Source organism: Girardinichthys multiradiatus, chromosome 18 (genome assembly GCF_021462225.1).
Source record: "Girardinichthys multiradiatus isolate DD_20200921_A chromosome 18, DD_fGirMul_XY1, whole genome shotgun sequence".
Lineage (NCBI taxonomy): Eukaryota > Metazoa > Chordata > Actinopteri > Cyprinodontiformes > Goodeidae > Girardinichthys > Girardinichthys multiradiatus.
The window spans coordinates 13,663,222-13,684,412 of NC_061810.1; the positions used below are offsets into that span (position 1 = coordinate 13,663,222).

Below are 21,191 nucleotides of genomic sequence, written 5' to 3' on the forward strand. Positions count from 1 at the left end.
ATCATCTTTAGACCTCTTTTCCCCTTTAGATACTTACATGTGCATCTCAATAAATTAGAAAATCGTTCAAATGTAAATGTATATCACTGATAAAAATCAAAAACCAAAACTGACATATATAGTTTACACTGAGTGCCACAAGTGTTTATTTCTGTTCATGTTGATGAGTTAGCTTACAGCTAATGATAACCCATAATTTCGTTTATTTGAAAATTGAAATATTAAAGATCAATCTAAAAACAGTTTATGTTCCCAAAATTTGGTCTGGGTTCTTTTTGCATGATAACTGCATCAACTGCAGCACGGCATGGAGGCAATCAGACTGTGGCTCCACTGAGGTGTTCAGGAAGCCCAGGTTGCTTTCCACTTCCGCCTCTCCAGAATGCTGCTGCCCGGGTCCTCACTAGAACTAAGAAAGTGGAGCACATCACCCTGGTTCTAAAGTCCTTACACTGGTTCCCTGTAGCTCAGAGAATAGACTTTAAAATACTTCTGTTAGTCTATAAATCACTGAATGGCTTAGCACCAAAATACATTACAGACTTGTTGTCAGTGTATCAACCACCCAGACCTCTCTGGTCTTCTGGCTCAAATCTATTCTGCACACCCAGAACCAGAACCCAACATGGAGAAGCAGCTTTTAGTTCTTATGCTCCACTAATCTGGAATAAACTCCCAGAAAACTGTAAAAGCGCCAAAACCCTAAGTTGCTTTAAATCAAGATTAAAAACGTATTTGTTTAGAGTTGCCTTTTAACGTGTTATCTAAACATTATTAGTTAAGTTTTCAGTCCAATTTTCCTTTCGTTTTCTTATCCATCATTCTATTCTCTTTACGTTTTTAATTACCTCTGTAATTAGCCTTGAGTGCCTTGCTGCTGAAAAGTGCTATATAAATAAACTTGACTTGACTTTAATAGTGGCCTTTAGCCCATCTGCATTGTTGGGTCTGGTTTTTCTCATCTTCCTCTTGACAATACTTCATAGATTCTCTAAGAAGATTAGGTCAAAGAGTAAGTAAAGTGATACCATGGTCATTAAAGTAGGTGTTGGTACTTTTGGCAGTGTGGGCAAGTGCCAAAAAACATCTACATACAGCTTGTCAGCAGAGGGAAGATTGAAGCGTTCCAAACATTCCCACTAGATGGCAGTGTTGACTTTGCACCTCCTAAAACAGAGTGGATCTGTATCAACAGAACACACAACAATAACCAAGCAACTTGAATTCTGAGCCTCTCCGCTCTTCCCGGCTCTAGGACCTTGATTTTTCCAAATGAATGTTGCTCATGTTCTGGATAGTTTTGTGTGTGGAGGTCATTGAAGCACTGAATTATGCTGAAGTCTAGATCTATTGAATCTCCCCCTGAACTCTTGGTTTAACTCTCAATTATCTTAATGCTGTGGTTATCCATCAAGCTTGAGCACCTTCTTCTAAAGTTTTCCCTCCATTTAACATTCCTTTGTGTATGCGCCTGTGTGGGGTTTTCAGTAGCTGTAAGTCATAGTCATAAAAATTACAACAAATATTCACTCAGTGTGTCATGAAACTATATTATATAACACATTTTTGGATTATATTCTCATTCACTGAGGTGCACTTGTATAAAGTAATAAGAGCAAATTATGTAGCTCTTCCTCACATAACAGAACTGAGAAGAAAATAGGATAAACAAAGAAATGTGGTATTTGCAAAACCGAAACGTTGTGTTCCTGTAGTCAGACCTTAGCCAAAGCCTGTGGTTGAAGTCTGCGTTTCAAAACAACCTGAATGTAAATAATTATTCTGACTAAACACTGTGTAGATAAAACTTTAGCTGGAACTCTTTTTTATCATTACTTACAGGCAGAATTTGTGGGGATAAAAAAGATAAAGATTTCTTTTTGAATGAGACCTATGCAGGCTGCAGATCTACGGCGGCAACAGTAAAATGGTATTAATACCACACAGGTTCAAACCTGATCCAATCTAAAAATCTGAATATAGCAGTAAATTTTGATCTGATTGCTCTAATAATTTAACTATGTAGTAGAGTTAAATTGCAGTGTGATAAGTTTCATTCTACTCTTTAAATACAGTTAAACAGCCATTAAGAGTATTTGCTCATTAAAATGAGAAACATTTTGAATGAAACAGAGCAATTTAATTAAATTGTAAGTTGCTTGTTCATTTTACATGTGGCCATTCATGTAGAAATACATTGTATTAGATAAAGATATTTGTATGAAATAACAATATGAGGCATAATCGAAGACAGCCTGCTGTTAAAGTGACAAAAACAGTTTGAACATCAGGACGGGTAAGATGTAACATGTATCAGGAGACAAAATGTTTTTTGATTCACAATCTAGCCTACTGTTTTCACGTGTACAGTAGAAAACACTAATAGTGAGCTTCAGTAGAGAAAAAAAAATACTGTATAAAATGTTCTTGCTTCCTTATAAAGTATGTATGAAATAAGACATCTTCGTTCCATCTTAAAGCAGCACTGACGTGGTGTGGGTCAGAGATCCTACAGCTAAGGATGGTGACAGCAAAGACTATATCGAGCATCAAAGTCAGAGATTAGATCAGGAGGGTGGTCACTTCTTGTTTTTGTTTGATAACCCGGCTCTTTCCCTAACTTGAAACAAGTTTGAAAGAGAGGATTTGATGTATTTTTGATTATAAAGCATATCATGAATTTCATTAGACAAAGCCTTTGATATTATTTTGCTCTAAAAGTGCATTAAATAATTACAATGTTTGCATTCACTGACATATACTATGTAGTTTATTGCACCAAATAACCCCCCCCAACCAACCCACCCACCCATCCACTCCAACCTTCTAAGGCCATTTCATCTATCATTTCATTCTTTACTCTAATGAATTTGGAAACTCTAAATAATTTCTTTCCACATTCACTTTTTTGCAACATTTATCATTGATGTCAATCAAAACCTAAGAGCGAGAAGAAGTAAAGAGAAATAAAGCTGACTAACTCAAAGGACACATGCATTATTTGTGGGATTCAAAGCTTATTTCTGTTTGACCATGCAAACTGACACGCTGCAAAAACAATGTCTGGTTTGGTTCCAAAAATAACAAAAAAACAAACAAAAGAAAATACAAAATACACATCATGACAATGATCCAGCCCCGAATAAAATCTGGGATTCTGGGTTTTGCACGAGCCTTGTGAAATCATCCAGGGGGTTTGAAGAAAGAAATCAATCCCACTGTTCTCACCAACAGAAAATCCGATCAAAAAAAAAAAGAAACAAAAAAAAGTAGCATCATGTCCATTAAAGAATTGGCATCAAACGAACTCTGCACAGTAAAACCCAAACTATTTAACTTCTTTCTGTTTGTGATTAAAAAAAGTCTTACTAAAAGACACAACTGTAAAGGGTTGTGGGCTGCTTCAGCCCATACTCTGTTTTTTTTTTTTTTTACATCTCAAACTTCTCAAACAAACGCTTTTTTAGTCTTGTTAGTAGAGCCTCAAATCAGGTTTTTAAACTAGTGAACCTGCTCTGCTTTGAGCGGGCACCATGACCGGCACTGCTCCCATCCGCTCCAGTGTTGCCTGGCTAACAGCGTACGAGTGCGTGTGGTGCCCGTGTGAGGATGTCACCACTGGTTTGAGGCTTACTGTGCCGTTGCTGCGCACCATGGAGGGAGGGGATGGGGCAGAGTTTGTTGTGACTACCAGAGTCTTGGGTGGCGAGAGCATGTGGCCGCCGTTTGCAAACGATGTTGTTGTGGTTGTTGCCATAGTGGGCGGCGGGTGGCGGGTTAGCGGGGTGGAGCCTGGAGCAGTGACTGCTGTTTCTCGGCCCTGTGTAGCGTTTTGAGCTCGTCCGTGACTGTGGGCTCCGTGGGGTCCATGTGCAGCAGTAGCAGGAGCAGCTGTGAAGGTCTGACGGGTGTCTCCATTGTAGCGTGTGTAGGAGTTGGTGTCGTAGTTGGTTTTAGGGTTGTGCCAGTAGCGGCTGTTGTACGTGTTTGTAGAAGTCAGTGTGTCATTCTCTGAGGAAGAGGCATCTGCATGGAAAGCCTTCACTGATGATGACCGCTTAGGAGGTAAATCATCTTCTCTGTTGAGGAGAAACACCAGAGCAAGCTCGGTCAATTTAATTGAGATATCTACATTTACAACAAATTCTCCTTAAAACTAATTGCCCTTTCTCTGAGACAGTATAAGGAAATATAATGTATGAACAGCAACAGCATGTAGAGTGCATCGCAAAAGTATTCTTTTCAACATTTTGTCATTTTACAACCATTAACTTCAATGTATTTTATTGGAATTTTATGTTATAGAAAAACACAAAGTAGTGACCATTTGTATTCAATTTCTGAGGTATTAATTTGACCTTTCACTGCAATTTCACCGCAACTGTGAGTCTACTGGGGGTATGTCTTTTCCAGCTTTGCATGTCTAGGTAATTCATATTTTGCCCATTCTCCTTTGAAAAATAGCTCAAGCTCAGTCCTGTTGGATGGACAGCATCTGTGAACAGCAATCTTTAAGCCTTGGCCCAGAATCCCAGTTGGGGATACCACAAATTTCTGGAGTGCACTAATAGTCATCAAGTTGACAGGTTATCCCACCTGAGCTCTTGATATCTGAGGTTCCTCTAGAGCTACCATAGACCTTTTGGCTGCTTTTTCAAGTACAGAAAATGCTTTCTGCCTGCCCTATCACTTTAGGTTGATGAGCAGGGTTTTGCACTTTTGCTATGGACTGAACAGTGAGATGTTCAAAGTTTGGCATATAGTTTTACAACCTAACCCTGCTTTAGGCTTCTCCACAACTTTATTTCTGACTTTTCACTTATGCCCTTTTTCCACTGACTCTTTTTAAGCCATCTGGTTCCACTCCACTCGGTCTCGCTCCACTCGGCACAGAACCTGTTGGGTTTCCACTGACCCACTGGCAGCTGCAGCCCGCCTCCAGCTGTCAGTGTGGTGCGCTGTGCTGCTCTTAACGTTACTGTGTGACATTGTCACATTAAAGTAATCTGCATATAACGACAGGCTAAATAGAGCAAGGGGAAAAGGGGCATTATATTCTCTAAAAAATGTAATCATTCATAGCTGGACTCCATAAATAAGAGCTCTTCTGAAGGCAATTGGTTGCACTGTATTGTATTTAGGGGTATCAGAGTAATGGATGTTAAATACAAATACACATCACATTTTCCAGATTTACATATGTTTAAAAAATGATAATTTTCTTTCCTTTTTACATTATTGCGTTAGCTTGTGTTGGTCTATACATAAAATCCCAATGAAATATACTCATTGTGTGAGGCAAGCTAGATAACCTAACAGATTGGTCAGTTAGTTCAGCTTCAAATTTTAAGTACAGAGCTACTTCAACATAATCTGTGCAAAATCAAGTTGCGGTGAGAATATAAGCACAATTTATATTTATTTATTTATAGTTCTTAGATATTTTAAGAATCTATTGTATTTATTATGGAGTTGATTCCATTCATATCTATGGCTAACGAAATAAAAGCAAAGCTGCTGAAACCTTCAAAAGATCAAATGTTACCTTCCATGATTGCCTTCATTTTGTTAAATTAAGACTTCAAAGATGCACTTGTTAGAATGGAATAAATACGAGGAGCTGCAGGGCTGTAGCTAAGCCCAAAATGAGGCAGATGTGATTAGAGACAGACAAAACTTCTGAAAACTGAATAATCCGCCAAATGATTCTTGGAAAAATTACAGCTGGAATCAGCAGCCCCGTATAAGCAACTGACAAGCATTTACACAGTCTGAAAAGACAAATTAGTCTGTAATGATGAAATAAGTTGCTGCTACGAGATTCAATAAAAGGTGATCCAATTTACTGGCTTGGGTTTACTGAGAAAAGGCTTTGTGATGTCTGGGAGAACACAGAGTAAGAACAACACAGCCACAATTTCTTGTTATTAATGTTAAAGGTACAGCTGAGAGGCAACACATGTCAGCCCTGTCTGAGATACTGACAATGCATTTGTCTGCATGAGTACAGCAGATACCTGAAAAGATGCAATATTTGTCAAGGACAAAACCAATTTTGTGTTCTAAAAAACACCTGTTTAATACACAGATTAAAGCAAACAGGATTCATCAAGTTACATTATCTCTACAAGCAAGACAGAAATAATGCAAATCTACAAAAAAGGGGAAAGCTCAACACTGTTAGTTTGTCAGTTATTCAGGGATGTGCAAATGAAGGCAAGAAATACATTACTTCTTTTTATCCAGCTAGTCTGATTCATGCAGAACCTACTTCAAGCTGGTACTGTTAAACACAGCATTTCCAGTTAAAGTATAAGCTGTAAAGTTGGAACCAATTGTTCCAACATGTTACTTTGTGTTTGTCCTAAATGCACTTTAGGACCTCTAATTACAAATAGTCGTGAAGAAAATTTGAACCAAACCTGATCTCATTAGGAATCTCCTCTTCGTCGTATTTGTTCTTGTTCTTCCAGTAGAACAGTGTGACCACCACTAACAGTGAACAGATGACGACAGCGAGGATTCCTGTAGCAATGGTCCCTGCGATCAGACCTACACTCTGAGGCTGGGCTGCAGGGTGAAGAGACAGAAAGGAGGAAAGAGTCTGAAATGTAAGGGTCAATTTAAGTCAGACCAAATATGGCCTAGAAACTGATCATGAACACATAAGTGTTTTCACCCAACCCAACAGTTGTTTTACAAATAAAAATGTGTAGTGTGGCATGAATTAGCATTCAGCCCCACATAGACCCACCTTTTGCAGCATTTAAAGCCACAAGCCTCTACCTATTTTTCATATCTGGACTGAAATTTTCCCCTTTTTGTGTCTTGCCAAAGAGTCAAAGAGTTGAATTTAGGTCTGGACTTTGACTAGGACATTCTGTCATAGGAATATGATTTTATCTAAGTCCAGTGTAGCTCTGGCTGTTCTGCTGTAAGGTAAACCTCTACTCCAGCCTAAAGTCTTTTACAGTCTCTAGCTGATTTTCTTCCAGTATTGCCTTAACTCTATTTATCTTTCCAACCCATAAAAGCATGCCAAACATTTTGTTAATTTTTGCCTGCTGTTTCAGGCTTTGCAAAATGTATCTGGTGATGGAAACGATGGCGGAGACCCTGTCAGGATGAGGCCTGTCCTGCTGTACTGGTTGGTTGGGCACATCTTAATTTTTGTACATTTCCGCACACAGCATTAGTTGTGTTTGCAAAACATGAAGAGCGGCAAAGTAGAGTCTTTTCGGCTTGTACATAAACACGGCTCATGTTTACTGCCTCACAGTTAAATTTTTGTTTCATCTTGCCAAAGCATCCACATGTATGCCTGTGTTGCCTACATGAGTTGTTCTCCGAAAGCTATAATTCCTTCTCCATTTCACTGTTATGTGCTACTCTGTGATGGTCTAACATAAAATCTTTAGTAAATACATTGAAGTGTGTGGTTGTAACATGACAAAATGCGAATAAGCTCAATGAATGATATTTCAGGTAACTGACATATTTGCTGGGTAGTTGGCAAAGTGCTGTTATTTTGTACAAATTGTAACGGTACCCATTAAAATGCATTCACTTCCCTATTGCTTGGTTCTTTGCATTAGTTCAGCTTCTCCAGATAAACTGAATATTCAATTGTCTGCAAAACGCTGTGGTTTCCTGGAAGCAGCCTATCGCTCTCCAGGCAAATAAACCAGGGACCAAACTTAACAATGATCATATGGAATTGGATGCCTTTGTTAAAAAATGTAAATAAACAAATGATTACTAAATTATTTGAATACACCCAGAACAGCCAAAAAATACTGACAGAAAGACAGACAGATCCTATACATCTGATCCATAGTGACCTATACCGGCCTTTGCTTGTTTTTTTCTCTGTTGGTGTCAAAAGTGTCAAGTGCTGCTCTGTGCAAGATGCTCTGTCTGCTTCTTTTTCGCTTGCATTGCAGATCTTTTTGTCCATTTCCGACATGTGTCGCTCAAAGTGATATGTGACTTTATTCCCAAATGTCATCATTGTAACAAGAAAGCCGTTCTATCTCCCATATCATGTGAACCCCTGAAAATACATTTACTTATTGAATACAAAACACAAACACAAGATGAAAACATTCCTTGGATTTAAGTATCACTGTGCTTTATAAGTCTCTATATAAAGATAGTTAATAAACTACAAACAAAAACAGGTTTGTTGCTAAATTAAACAAATTTAGGAAGTTTGCCGTATTTACTATTCTTCACTCTTTTTACAATAACAGTAGGTTCTGTTTAATGCTGCATGCAGTTTACTTACGGGCTACAACCTCCAGGTTTAGCACACATGTGCTCTTGCCAATGGCATTGCTGGAGGTGCACTGGTAGAGCCCTGAGGTGCTGGTGCTGATATTTCTCAGGGTGACAGTGCCCTGCATCTGATCTGAAGAGACACACAAACAGAGAGCAACAATGTCATTAAAGTGACTATAATACCAATAAATACACTCTTCTCTGTGAAACGTATGTTTCTTTCAGACTAAATTTACAACTTTACATGCAAAATACAGAAACATTCTGACACTATAGAGAGAGCTGATTATCTGTTAATACAAAGTGTGAAATATGCTGTGCAACTAAATAGTAAGGCTCCTTGATCTGCGTAATAAATGATGAATGGGTTGAGGTGCATGATAAGAGTAACACATCTGTACACTACTGGAATTATTTACTGTAAGTGGGATTAACATCTTAATATTTAGACATATCTGTCTGTTTTATAGTCAACACAAGTGCTGAAAGTGTCAATCACAGAATCTCATTTTTAATTTGCTTCAATGCTAACATAAGAAAGTACAAAAAAGTTCATACGAAAAATACAATTTACAGTCCAGTGCCAGTGAGAGATTTCCAAACACTTTCAGCATGATTTGTGTAGCCATCAAATAGGTTCTGGCATCATTCTGGCTGATATTTGACCATTCTTCATCAGAAATGGTAGAGCTCTTTTAAATGGTTGGTTTCTGGCCTCATAGGTAGGTCAAGGCTAATAAAAAAAAGTTTCTGTATGATGGTTTAAGGAGAAGTTCAAAGATTTTACAGTATTTGACACACTGTGTGCAATTCAACAGCATCACTTGTAGCAAAACAGACCCTCAGCATGATGGTACCACCACCATGCTTGGGCCTCTGTGTTTAATATAGACCCATTCTGGGTGAGAAAATCCACATTCGCCAAATACTTGCTAAATTCATAAAAAGTATTTGTTGTTCCATCAAGGACAAAGAAAAGATCCATTTAAAACCCCAAAATGTATATGACCTATATGTTGACGATGTGTGCATATAAACTTCTGATGGAACTGAGGTGTATTGAAAACTCACATTTAAAGAGACAGTTTTCGATATCCGAACCTTTTTAGCTGCTATGTTTTCATAGAGCTTCTTGCCAAGCATGCAAATCAGTATCCAACTAATACTAATAACTGACATTATTTTAACAAAATAAATCATGTTTCTTTCTGGTTGTTCAAATGTGATTACATTTGGGTGACCTAAAAATACTGTTATATTGCTTTGTTTTTGTCCCAGTAGTCTGTTCTCTGCATTTGATATGATCTCTGGGTAGAAGACCTCTGCTAACCAGTAGAGTACAGGCATGTGTTTCTTTTTGTGGAATACAAACTTGGAAAAGAAAGGACGGTCCACTTTACTAATTTTATCTAATGTTGAAAACCATCTTGACAACACCTTTTAAGTTTTTGCAAAGACAAGTGTTGGCAGACATGGTAACCAGCATGATGTAGGAAAGGAACCACACAATGGTAACATCTCTTTTCTCAGTTGCTGAAACACACCATTTCAATCACAATATCACTTTTCCAAATCCATCCATCCATCCATCCATCCATCCATCCATCCATCCATCCATCCATCACCCCTCAGCAGGAGTAGAGGAGAGGTGCAGTTTAGGTCCGGCACAGATAACAGGCGGCACTGATGAAGGATCTGGGTTCTGGTCAGAGCTCCTCTGCGTGTGTGAGATTTACCAGCAAAGGTGGGGCAAAGAGGAACTCCGATGGCCAGCTTGTTTGTAATACCTTGCATGGCGTTGTGTGGCAGCTTGGGCAGCGCGTCGAGCTTCTCCCAGGAGTAAGATGGCGTGGGAATGCCTTCCTCTGAGCTGCAGAACAGCATGATGTCGCTGCCTACATCTAGCGTTCCCTGGATTCGACATGCTGGCACTGAGGGGGGCACTAGCAGATGGGAAGAGTGGGTGGCGTCGCGTTAACCACTTTACAAAGCAAAAATAAAATTTGTTTTGCTCATTGCTCATCTGTTTATTGCAGAGAAAATTGGATAGTACAAAAATAAATACAGATGGTTTACTGCTGCTGTCTGTAATGGTGCTGTTCTGCAATCATTTTGCAACTGGAACAGATTTAACTCACAATTCAGTAATGTAGGAGACAGTTCTTGCATGCAGTGAGACGCTTAAATAAGACAGATACTGTGGTGATGTGAAGTTAGTTACCCAACACTGTGAGCCCAATGACACCGATGTTACGCCCCCCTCCGTCGGGAAAGTTGTTCACCAGGCACTGGTACGTCCCAGTGTCTGACAACTGGGTGTTGTTGATGAAAATGGAGGCACTTGTGCTTGGCATGGTGGCCGCAAAGCCCACACGACCCTTGAGGTGGTTAGGGAGGGTGAACACCTGACCATTCTGGTAAATTATCACCTGTGTTGGGAATTCACAGCGACAGAACAAAACAGCCAAACGATGTCAAAATCAAAGACAAGAAGAGGTCTGTCAATATTTTGTGCATTTTTATAAAATAATAAAGAATTAGGTACAGTGCTGTGGAAAAATATTCACTCGCAAACAGATTTGTTTTTGTCCCATTTAAATGTTTCAGATTATCAAACAGATTTGGTATCAGACAAAGATAAACTGATTAGACATAAAAACAAAAATAGTGATTTCATTCATTAAGGGACAAAAGCTATCCAAGTCAAACCGGAAAACGTTAAATAATAAACCGCCTAAGCCTGGCAACAGCAATGCCTACAGCATCTCAATCAGATTAAGGTCAAGATTTGAATAGTTTTTTTTTCCCTTAATACATCAAATCATCATTTAAAAACTGCATTTAATATTTACTCATGGTATCTTTGTTTTAGCTTAAGGTGACAAACTGATGGATGGACGTTGTCCTTCAAGATTTCCTGGTTAGGAGCAAAATTTATCAATGCATCAGTAATCTGTCCAAGGTCCTGGTACAGAACTATGTTTGGCTGTGGGTTTGTTGTTTTTCTGAAATGCTGTGTATGTTGTAATGTGATAAACACTCTCTGAAAAGTTCCACTTTTGTCTCATCAGTCCACAAAACAATCTCTAAAAAGTCTTATCAAGATGTTTTTTGGCAAATGTGAGATGGGTCTTTCTGTTCTTTTTTGGTCAGCAGTGGTTTTAACTTTAGAACTCTCTCATTTATGCCATTTTTGCTGTCTCTTAGTGTTTAATCATAAACCCTGACCTTGTCTGAGGTCTACTGTGCTTTACTTGCTGTTCTAGGTTTTTATGTGACCTCATGAGAGGATTTTGATAGGCCAACCCCCTCCAAGGTTCACCTCTGCTCCACGTTTTCTCCATTTGTAGAAATCCCAAACAGATCAACATCAGTGATGTGTTACTTTTTTAGATCTTTTAACCAACTTCATGCTATCAGACAGATTATGAAGGGCTTTCTTTATTGTACAATGATTTGCAAATCCAACCTAGATGTAATTGAATACACTACAACGACAAGATATTTAATGTTCAAACTTATAAACTTCATTGTTTTTATGCAAATATTCACTCATTTAGAACTTTATGCTTGTGACATGTTGCAAAAAAACTGGGACAGGAGCATGTTTACCACTGTAGTACATCACCTTTCTATTTAACAACACTCAATAAGCATTTGGGAACTGAGGACACTAATTGTTGAAGCTTTGTAAGAGGAATTATTTCCCATTCTTGCTTGATGTACAACTGCAGCGGTTCAACAGTCTGGGGTTTCTGTTGCCATATTTTGTGCTTCATAATGCGGCAAATGTTTTTAAAAAGTGACAGGTCTGCACTGCAGGCAAGCCAGTCTAGTACCCGCAATCTTTTACTACGAAGCCACTCTGTTGAAACATGTGCAGAATGTGGCTTGGCATTGCTGTATGTACCTGTACGTACCTTTCAGCAGTATTGGTGCCTTCACAGATGTGCAAGTTATCCAGTCCCAGTACCAACACTGCTTATACCAATGAGGACACAATGTCCAAAAAACAATCTCAAATGTGGACTTGTCAGACCACAGCACACATTTCCACTTTGCAACAGTCCATTTCAGATGAGTTCGTGCCCAGAGAAGCCGGCGTCGTTTCTGGGTGTTGTTGATATACGGCTTTTGCTTTGCATAGTAGAATTTTAGTTTGCACTTGTAGATGTAGAAACAAACTTTGTTAACTGACAATGGTTTTCTGAAGTGTTCCTGAACCCATGTGTTAATATCTAGCCTTCTAAGGGCTCGAAGGTAATGAGCAATGAATGTTCAGCCTTGCTGCTTACGTGCAGAGATTTCTGCAGATTCTCGGACTCTTTTGATGATATTATGGACTGTAAATGATGAAACCCTTAAATTCCTTGCAATTGTACATTGAGAAATTTTGTTTATAAACTGTTGGACTTTTTGGTCATGCAGCTGTTCACAAAGTGGTGAACTGAGCCTTTTAGGGACGCTCCTTGTATACCCAATTACGACATTCACCAATTTTCATTCAACCTGTTCACCTGTGGAATGTTCCAAAAACGGTGCTGTTCCTCAACTTTCAACTTTTGTTTCCCCTGTTCCAGATTTTTTGGAACGTGTTGCAAACATCAAATTCCAAATTGAGTGAATATTTGCAAAATCCGTTTTCCCCAGTTTCCTGTCTTTGTAGTGTATTCAATTGCATATAGGCTGAACAGAATTTGCTAATCACTGTATTCTGTTTTTATTTATGTTTTACACAACATTCACACTTCAATGAGAATGGGGTTGTATATTTTCCCACAGGCCCAGGTTGGTTTGAATAGCTTTTCCCCTTAATACATCAAGTCACCATCTGAAAAATGCATGTGGGATTTACTCAGGTTATCTTTGCCTGATAGTCTGACAGAAAAGCAAAAACAGAAGAATTCTGTGATGGAGTAACATAAATAACATGTTAAACGTTAAGAGTTTGAGGAGTTACACTAATCCAATAAAATCTGTTTTCTACACAATTCTGAGCTGATTTATTGCACGTCTCTCACACTAGAGGGGGATCTATTTCTACTGTAAGGATGAAAAGAGAAAGCGCACAGACTAAATGAAGCACTGAAACTGACTTTTATTTCTCTACAACAAACAAGCAAATAGACAAACTGAAACCATTTTATTTGTGAGTGGTCTTTTTCTGTCTTACATGGTTGATAATGTGGAAAAGGTACACACTAAAAGTTTGCTTTCATGTTACTGCAAGGCTCTTCAGATGAAAGTATTCCCTAAATGGAATGCATAATTGAAAACATTTTATCTTGGAAACATCTAAACTACAAAGATGATGGTTTCAAGAATAGAAATGAAAGCAGTCTCTTGGACACAAGATCAAACACAGTGAGAAATGTCTGCAAAACATTTTTTAGTCCCTTACTGACCTCTGATAAGGATCACAGCACCAACACACTAAAACAGATAAGGTCATACACTTTTAGGTGGAGTTCATCATACCTTCTCTCTAAAACTGAACAGCAATGACAGATCAGTTGTTCAAATGCCTCAAGCTGGGGCTTAAACAGCCTGCTCGTAAGGCCGAGGCACATGCAAAACAGCTCTCACCCCTCAGCTGGGCCCACACAAAAGATGAAGGACCCCCGCAAACGCTTGTGCGCAGAACTGTGACAGTCTCACACACACTAGCGAGGCACACATGGAGGGGGAAATCAGAGGGGCTATTCACTTTGCTGAAAAGAGTCCTCATTGAACTGTTCAAAGACCCAGGCAGGAAACAACCAACACCAGTGTGTTCTCCTGTGAACGTACGTGAGTGTGTGTATTAGCAGTTGAGTGATAGTTCTGATGAAAGTGTGGGAGTGTGTATGTGACTGTGTCCTCCACCGTTGCCTAACGATTGTAAATTGCATGGCTGCAATTTCCTGAGTGCTGCGTGCTCGCATTGTCCTCTTATGTGCAGATGAATAGGCAGCTCCTCTGCTGTGATGAGAGCCTGTAACTGCATCTCTTTTTGCTCGTGTGTTCAGTGGAGATTCATTTACTAACAAGAAGTGCATCCTATTGGGTTGCTGGTGTGGGAGACAGTGCGATGTGTCTGCCACAGTAATAATGCTACTTTATCCAGTTATTGTGTGATTTTTTTATTGTCTGTCCACTGCACAGTTTTTTTTTCTGTTCCCTGTTTTTTTGTTGCCCTGTTTAATAGAAGGCTTGTGGTGTTACTTGTCTCTGATGACCTCACAATATAATCTGGACTGAACGTGATCCACACATTTGGTCCCTTATGCCAAATTATGCCTTTATGTGTTAAATGATTTTAGGGGATCAGCTTTTAATGTGCCATATATAACCCTTTTATCTACTTTTTTTCTGTCTAAGGAGTTGATCCTTCCTCATCTAAATGTATGTATGAGCCACCTCATTCGATCGCGTGACCTGGTTGGCTTTGTGGCGCTGCGCTGACAGAAAAGAGGCCATGGCGAGCGCTCAGATGGCAGGCGGCCCTAAGAACTCTAGCCGGACTAGCTGGACGCCCCACTGCTGGCCCAGTGGTAAACCCCTGCTTCATCCTTTCTCTCTGAAAAATCCTGCACACAGATGCAGGATGAGCATCTGTGCTCATTGCCCTACTTCACAAGTTTTCCATTGCATCTACATCCCACAACTGGTATCACAAACAAAAAAACAGTCCCATATTTTCTGTCACTATACCAATTGTATGATCATATCCTTCTTCCAGCTGACCCTATAAGGACCGCTTTGGCAGCAGACATGAGGAATCCTGCCATGTTCTCAGTAAAGCCTGAATAAATCTCTAACTCCCCCATAGCTCCTTTAATTTACTGACTAAACACTGACACTGTTATCTCCTTCTACCCTGTGAGACATCCTGAATAATATGGACTCATTTATCCAATGGTCATCACCCCATTGCTAAATACTATATCCTATAAAACATGTACTAAAAAAGCCCTGTTATTTTCCAAAGCAGTGTTGGCACAGTCGGTGTTCGATGCTTTGTATGTTGCATGTTTTAGGTATTTATGGTCAGTCTCTTTGTTACTATTTGTACTGAAGATGTTTTATTTGGACCACTTTTGGTATTGCCAGTACCTTTGAACAGATGTTACAGTTTTTATTTATACACATGTTTAAAGACACTGGGCTTTGTGGAAAATAAGATAATTTACATGTGATCTGTCTTGACAAGTGATATTCTATATGGAAAACAGAATAGGTGGCACTATTACATATGCTTTGTCTTGAAAAACACCTTCAAATAAGTACCTTACTTAAAGTTTTTATGGAGGTTGGACCTTTTCACCGTTTGTCACATTACATGAGAAACGTCCATACTTTGTGTGACAGACCAACACAATGTGGCACAAAATACTAAGGTTTAGGAAAAAAGTTTTTTTTTTCAAATACTTAATGAAAATCTGAAAAATGTGGCATGCATTTTGTATTTAATAATAAAAGCTGGAAGTTTTGGGGGGTATGTTTCTACTGTATTTGCACCCATAAGGTGGTCAATTCCAATACAGTTGGGACGTTGTGTAAAATGTAAATACAAGGAGAGGTTCTGTCTGTTGAGCTCTCTCCTCGGTTTATTGAACATGCATTAATAGGTCTTGCCACAGATTCTTAATTTGATTTAAGTCTGGACTTTGAAAGACCCATTCTAACACATGAATATACTATACTGAATATACTACATCCTTCCATTGTAGCCCTTGCTGTATGTTTAGAGTTATTCTGCTGCAAGGTGAACATCCACCTCAGTGTCAAGTCTTTTGTAATATGTTTTTTGTTGTAACAGGTTTTCTGCAAGGATTGCCCTGTTTTTAGGCCCCATCCATCTTCCCAACAACTCCGACCGTTGTCCATGTTCCGTCCTAAAGAAATATATCCCCACTGCTGCTTTCATCACATTTTACAGGGAGGATGGCATGTTCAAGGGGATGTGCAGAGTAAGTTTTTCACCACATTCAGAGTAATGTTTTGCACATAATCCAAAAACGTCAGTTCTGGTCTCTGACAACCAGAGCACTTTTGTTTGCAGTGGCTTAGGGACATACTCTAAACAGGACTTCTAATGGGGTTCTTTAAACAAGAGCCTCCATCTTACCACTCTTCCATAAAGGCCAGGATTTGGAGCACATAACTAATGGTTGTGCTGTCATCAGATTCTACCGACGTGTTGCTAATGATGCTGTTTGTTCTCCAATGTTCTTTAACAAACTGCAGAGGCCTTCAAAGACTGGCAGCATTTTTACTTACAATAAATTACACTACTGGACACTACTTAGAGGAATCAAGAGTAAAATATGCTGAATAGAAATAGATGCTACACTTTTCAGATTTGTATTTGTAAACATTTTTTAAAGTTGTGTCATTTCCTTTTTCATCACAATGATGCACTACTGTTTTGGTCAATCATATAGAATTTAAAGAAAAATTCAACACACCTAAAAAGGTGTAAATACTTTTGCCAAACATTATAAAAATGTCATCCTATACAAGCTACATAAAAATTGGGGTTTGAAAAGGAACCTGTCAACAAATATGAGTCTCTGTTAAAGACCAGAAATCCTGTCTGAACAAGGAGCCCATGAAAAGGAACTGGTGAGCCTGATTGCTTCGAGCATATGTGAAGCGATCACCTTTACCCTTGAATATATTTGCTGGCAAAGGTATATACAGAGAGAAAAATCATTCTCGCTTTAACAACAAATAATCTTCACATTTCTTTTTACTTTTAAGTACAGAATTCCACCAAGGGGTGTAAGTGATGTGAATTTAGAGTGATCAGTTTAAGAAAAGAATCTGTGCTTTTAAACAAGGAGTTGAAAAAAAACTCTTGTCCAACTAGCAGAAACCCTAATATTCACTAACCCTGCACACATTTATTTGTCCTGGTCAATATAAAGAAGGAAAATTTACACTCTCAGCTAGATACCATGACATTTTTCATTTATGCAAAAGGCTGCAAAATAGTTTATCTGGTTGAGCAGGTGGCCCCATGTAGAGAAGCTGAAACTCTTTGTAGTAGTAGGTTGAGGTTTGATCCCTGGTCTGTGACTGCTTTTTAAGGTTTTTTTCACAGCTGATTTTTTGTTCTTACAACAAAAAATAAAGCCCCCAGAATCCTTAAAAAAGAGATAGAAAAAGGGGTTTTGTCCAAATTTTTGATCAAAGAAAAAAACGTATTTATCTATATTTTAAGGTCAAGTGAACAGATCATCTTTAAGCCACCCTAAGGCAGATTGGCCGGGATCAATGTGGTTATCCAAAATACCGCAGCAAATGTCCTCAATAACAGATTAACATCATTTCTGCTTTAAGCATCCACGCTGGCCTGAATTTCGCTACATATCCATATCATGTATAAATATTGACTTTCTTATAAATTAATCAATAAAAACATAAATTTGGACAATGATACTAAAAAGGCTGAATCAGTTATAGAGAGACAAAAAGTGCTTTACAATTTTCTATTTGACTTTCCTTAAAAATGTAGGTAAATAAACAGCATTAAGAATTGTCCAAATTTATAAAACTCTAAGGGTTATTACACCACATTGGATTCAGACTTTCTATTTGATCTTTTTTTTATTAATGCAACAACAAAACTGATTTCCTGTCTTCATTTTCAAAGTTAGTGGGTCAAAAAAAAAAAAAAAACATATAAATAAAGCACAAACATGTCAATATTCAGACAACAGTTTACAGAGTATGGAGAACCAATCCTGCCATAATTAAGAATATATACAGATATATACCATAAAGGGAAGCTATTAATAGACTGGAGGAATTAGAACGCTGTAAAAAGGTCGGACACTGGACTTCTGCCTGCCGAGTTTGCCAAGCTAAACAACCAATAGGCAGAAGTTGACACCTGAAGACACAGCCCCTACTATTTGCATAATGAGGCAGAAATGCATATGGATGTGTAAAAATCATAGTCGTAAATAAATAGCATTGAACAAAAAAATTGTAAAAAGTACAAAGGAAAAATAAAACAGACAGAAAATATTAAAACATACACATAAATAAATACGTTTACCAACACAAAGCATTGCATAGTTGTGGAAAACAATCAAATAAAAAGTATTGAGATGCTTGTTTGTTTTATTTTTTTATTTTATTTTATTTTATTTTTATTTTTTGTTTGTTTCATTTTTAAATATTTGCATTTGTATTCACCCCTCTTTACACTGAAATGCCCCCTCCATAAGAAAAATATCCGTCCAACTAATTACCTTCAGAAGTCACTTAGTATAGAGGGTGAGAATGATGTGGAGCATAATGAAGACCAATGTACACAACTGACAGGTCAGGAAGAAAGTGCAGGGAAGTTTAAAGCATAGTTAGGCTATAAAATAATATTCCAGACTTTAAACCTCTCACTGAGCACTCTTAAATACAATATCTGAACATTTGAAAGCATATGAAATAACTGCAAAGCTCCAAAGACATGGCAAGGAAATCATTAATCAGTGAAGCGGCCAAAAGACGTACTGCTGGAGGAGATGCACAAATCCTCAGGTAAGGTGAGAGAATCTCTTGAAAACTATTTGTTGTGCACGCCACAAATCATGTCTTTATTGAGGACTGGCAAGGAGAAAGCTCTGGTTGAAAGAAAGCCGAAACCTCTTTAGCAGTTTGTCGTAAGTAGTGTAAGGTGCTATGGTCGGGTGAGAGCATAGCCTACGTACAAAATGGAATTTGTGGAGGATTACCTCCTGCAAACCACCCTGAACACACCACTGCCACAGTAAAACGTGTTTATGGCAGCACCATGTTCTAGGAACATGGCTTTTCTTCTGCAGGGACATCAAAGCTGCTCTGTGTTTGTTGGAGTAGGGATGGAGCTAAATACAATGCAATCCTGAAAGAAAACCAGGACAACTCCTGCCATTCTAGCATACTCATGTGCTAGAATGGCCCAGTCAAAGTTCAGACTAAACTTCAATTGAGAATCCGAGGCAATATTTTAAAAAGGATGTTCACAGACAGTCCCCATTAGTCTAACTGACCTTAAGTTGTTTTGCAAAACCTTCCAACTGTAACTGAAGTGAAAAGGGGTTTTTCACAGTATTGATGGGGGGTCTGAATACAAATGCACAGCGATCTTCAAATTTATTTCTACTAAAAAAAAGTTTTCATGCCACATTTATCTTTCCTTGAACTTCACAAAACAGATTACTTTGTGTTGGTCTTTCACACATAATCCAAATTAAATACAATCATGTTTCTGTTTGTAAAATAGCAAAATGAGAAACAACTTAAATAGGTTTGCATACTTATAAAAGGGACTGTAAAGCACTAGAAAGAAAACAATTTCAAATGTGCGTGTGTATTTGGATTGCGAGGTTTATCTGGATTATCTATCACCTAGCTTTTGAGGGGAAAGAGGTCAGGACATTTGATCACACTGCAGCAACAGACGATGGACAGATTACAAATACAAAACAACACACAGACATCCGAACACCCAAACACAGGTACACTCCGCCGATCCACATGCCAGCATGTTGTAATCCACCGCTCAGCCTGTCAGTTAATCAGACCAGATAAACAGGATATGACCAATGCAACGCTGAGGTTTAGACTGTTTAAGATTTAGGGAGAGGAACTTCTAATGGGGTCTTTTCTAGGTCCAAGCCCTAGGCAATTAAAACAGCAAATGAGCAACAACACATGATTATTTATACTGTGTTATGTATTTAACAAAAACAAAGCCAAGTGTCCACTAAAGCTTTTCTACACCCCACTATCAAAATGCTTGTAGGGTCACATTAGAATGAAAACTGTGAATTGACACACTTCTTTAAGACTTTATCAGTCTCTCATATCCGCATGGAGAACTTTTAACACACTCTTCACTTGTAAAGTCTTTGTAGGTAACTGTTAATCTCACTTCAGCTTCAAAACGAGTTGGCCTTTTGATATGATCTAATACAAAGGACATTGTTCCATAAGACTAGCAAACGTTTTTTCTCATCGTCATCACCATGACTATGTAACAGAAGGAGAAAGTGGGTTTTCTGCAATTTCTTTGAGGATTGATTTATTTGACCACTTTAAACTTTAAACTTACTGGAATGTTTGCTCTTGGAGAATGTCTTTAAAGATATAAAGATATCGATATCACCAGAAGATGACCAATGAAGAGGACAAAACAATTCAGGCCAGTATATGATACCCTGAACCTTCATTCTCCTGAATATAATTACCCTTGACCCCCAATCTCCCCTGAACTGTGTGTCGTCTATGTTTTTAATGCTGGGTTCATGTGTAAAATATTTTGCTGACCCTGAAAGGGTGGGTTTTTTTCATAAATTACTGCTTGCAGAAGTTTTGCTGATTCTGACAGAAAAATAATAAAACTAAGAGGTGCACTGAAACCACTATATGTCATATATAGCCTGTTAATGTATACACTTTAAGTTGTATAGCAGGAATGCTTTTTAATGTTTGGAAAAGCAAAACATTTAAAGTTCACTATTAATGCATGTTCAATAAACCGAGGAGAGAGCTCAACAGACAGAACCTCTCCTTGTATTTACATTTTACACAATGTCCCAACTGTATTGGAATTGAGGTTGTAGCTGCTTTACACTCTCCCTCTACAAAGCTCTATCCCAAACCCTCAGGGTAATCTTGGAAGTACAACCTCCCTACACAAAGGCTGATGTCACATTTTTAGGCCCAAAATTTACATTAAACACAAATAAAGTATTAAAAATACACAGACTGCTTTAGATTACATTACAGTGGAATGTAATTTATTTAAAACTTTAAATCCTACCATAAGAAACACAAAGCAAATACGCAATATTGTGAAAACCGATTTTAGTTTTATTATTATTTCCTTTTCAATCAGTGAAAATTTCCATTTCATATTTGTTAGTGAAAGCATCACT

At 38.2% G+C, this 21,191-nt stretch overlaps 1 protein-coding gene across 3 annotated transcripts in view; it reads right to left on the reverse strand.

The window, feature by feature from the left end:
- Positions 1-2,818: 2,818 nt before the first annotated feature.
- igsf11 (immunoglobulin superfamily member 11) overlaps positions 2,819-21,191 on the reverse strand; it is a 170,635-nt gene continuing 152,262 nt past the window's right edge. For all 3 annotated transcript variants that reach the window (XM_047390631.1, XM_047390630.1, XM_047390632.1), the window contains 5 exons: positions 10,502-10,709; positions 10,068-10,223; positions 8,288-8,410; positions 6,423-6,570; positions 2,819-4,079 (listed from right to left, as the gene is read on the reverse strand). In XM_047390631.1, coding sequence (XP_047246587.1) covers positions 3,497-4,079; positions 6,423-6,570; positions 8,288-8,410; positions 10,068-10,223; positions 10,502-10,709 — 1,218 coding nt within the window. In that variant the 3' untranslated portion in view covers positions 2,819-3,496. The remainder of the gene's footprint in view (positions 4,080-6,422; positions 6,571-8,287; positions 8,411-10,067; positions 10,224-10,501; positions 10,710-21,191) is intronic.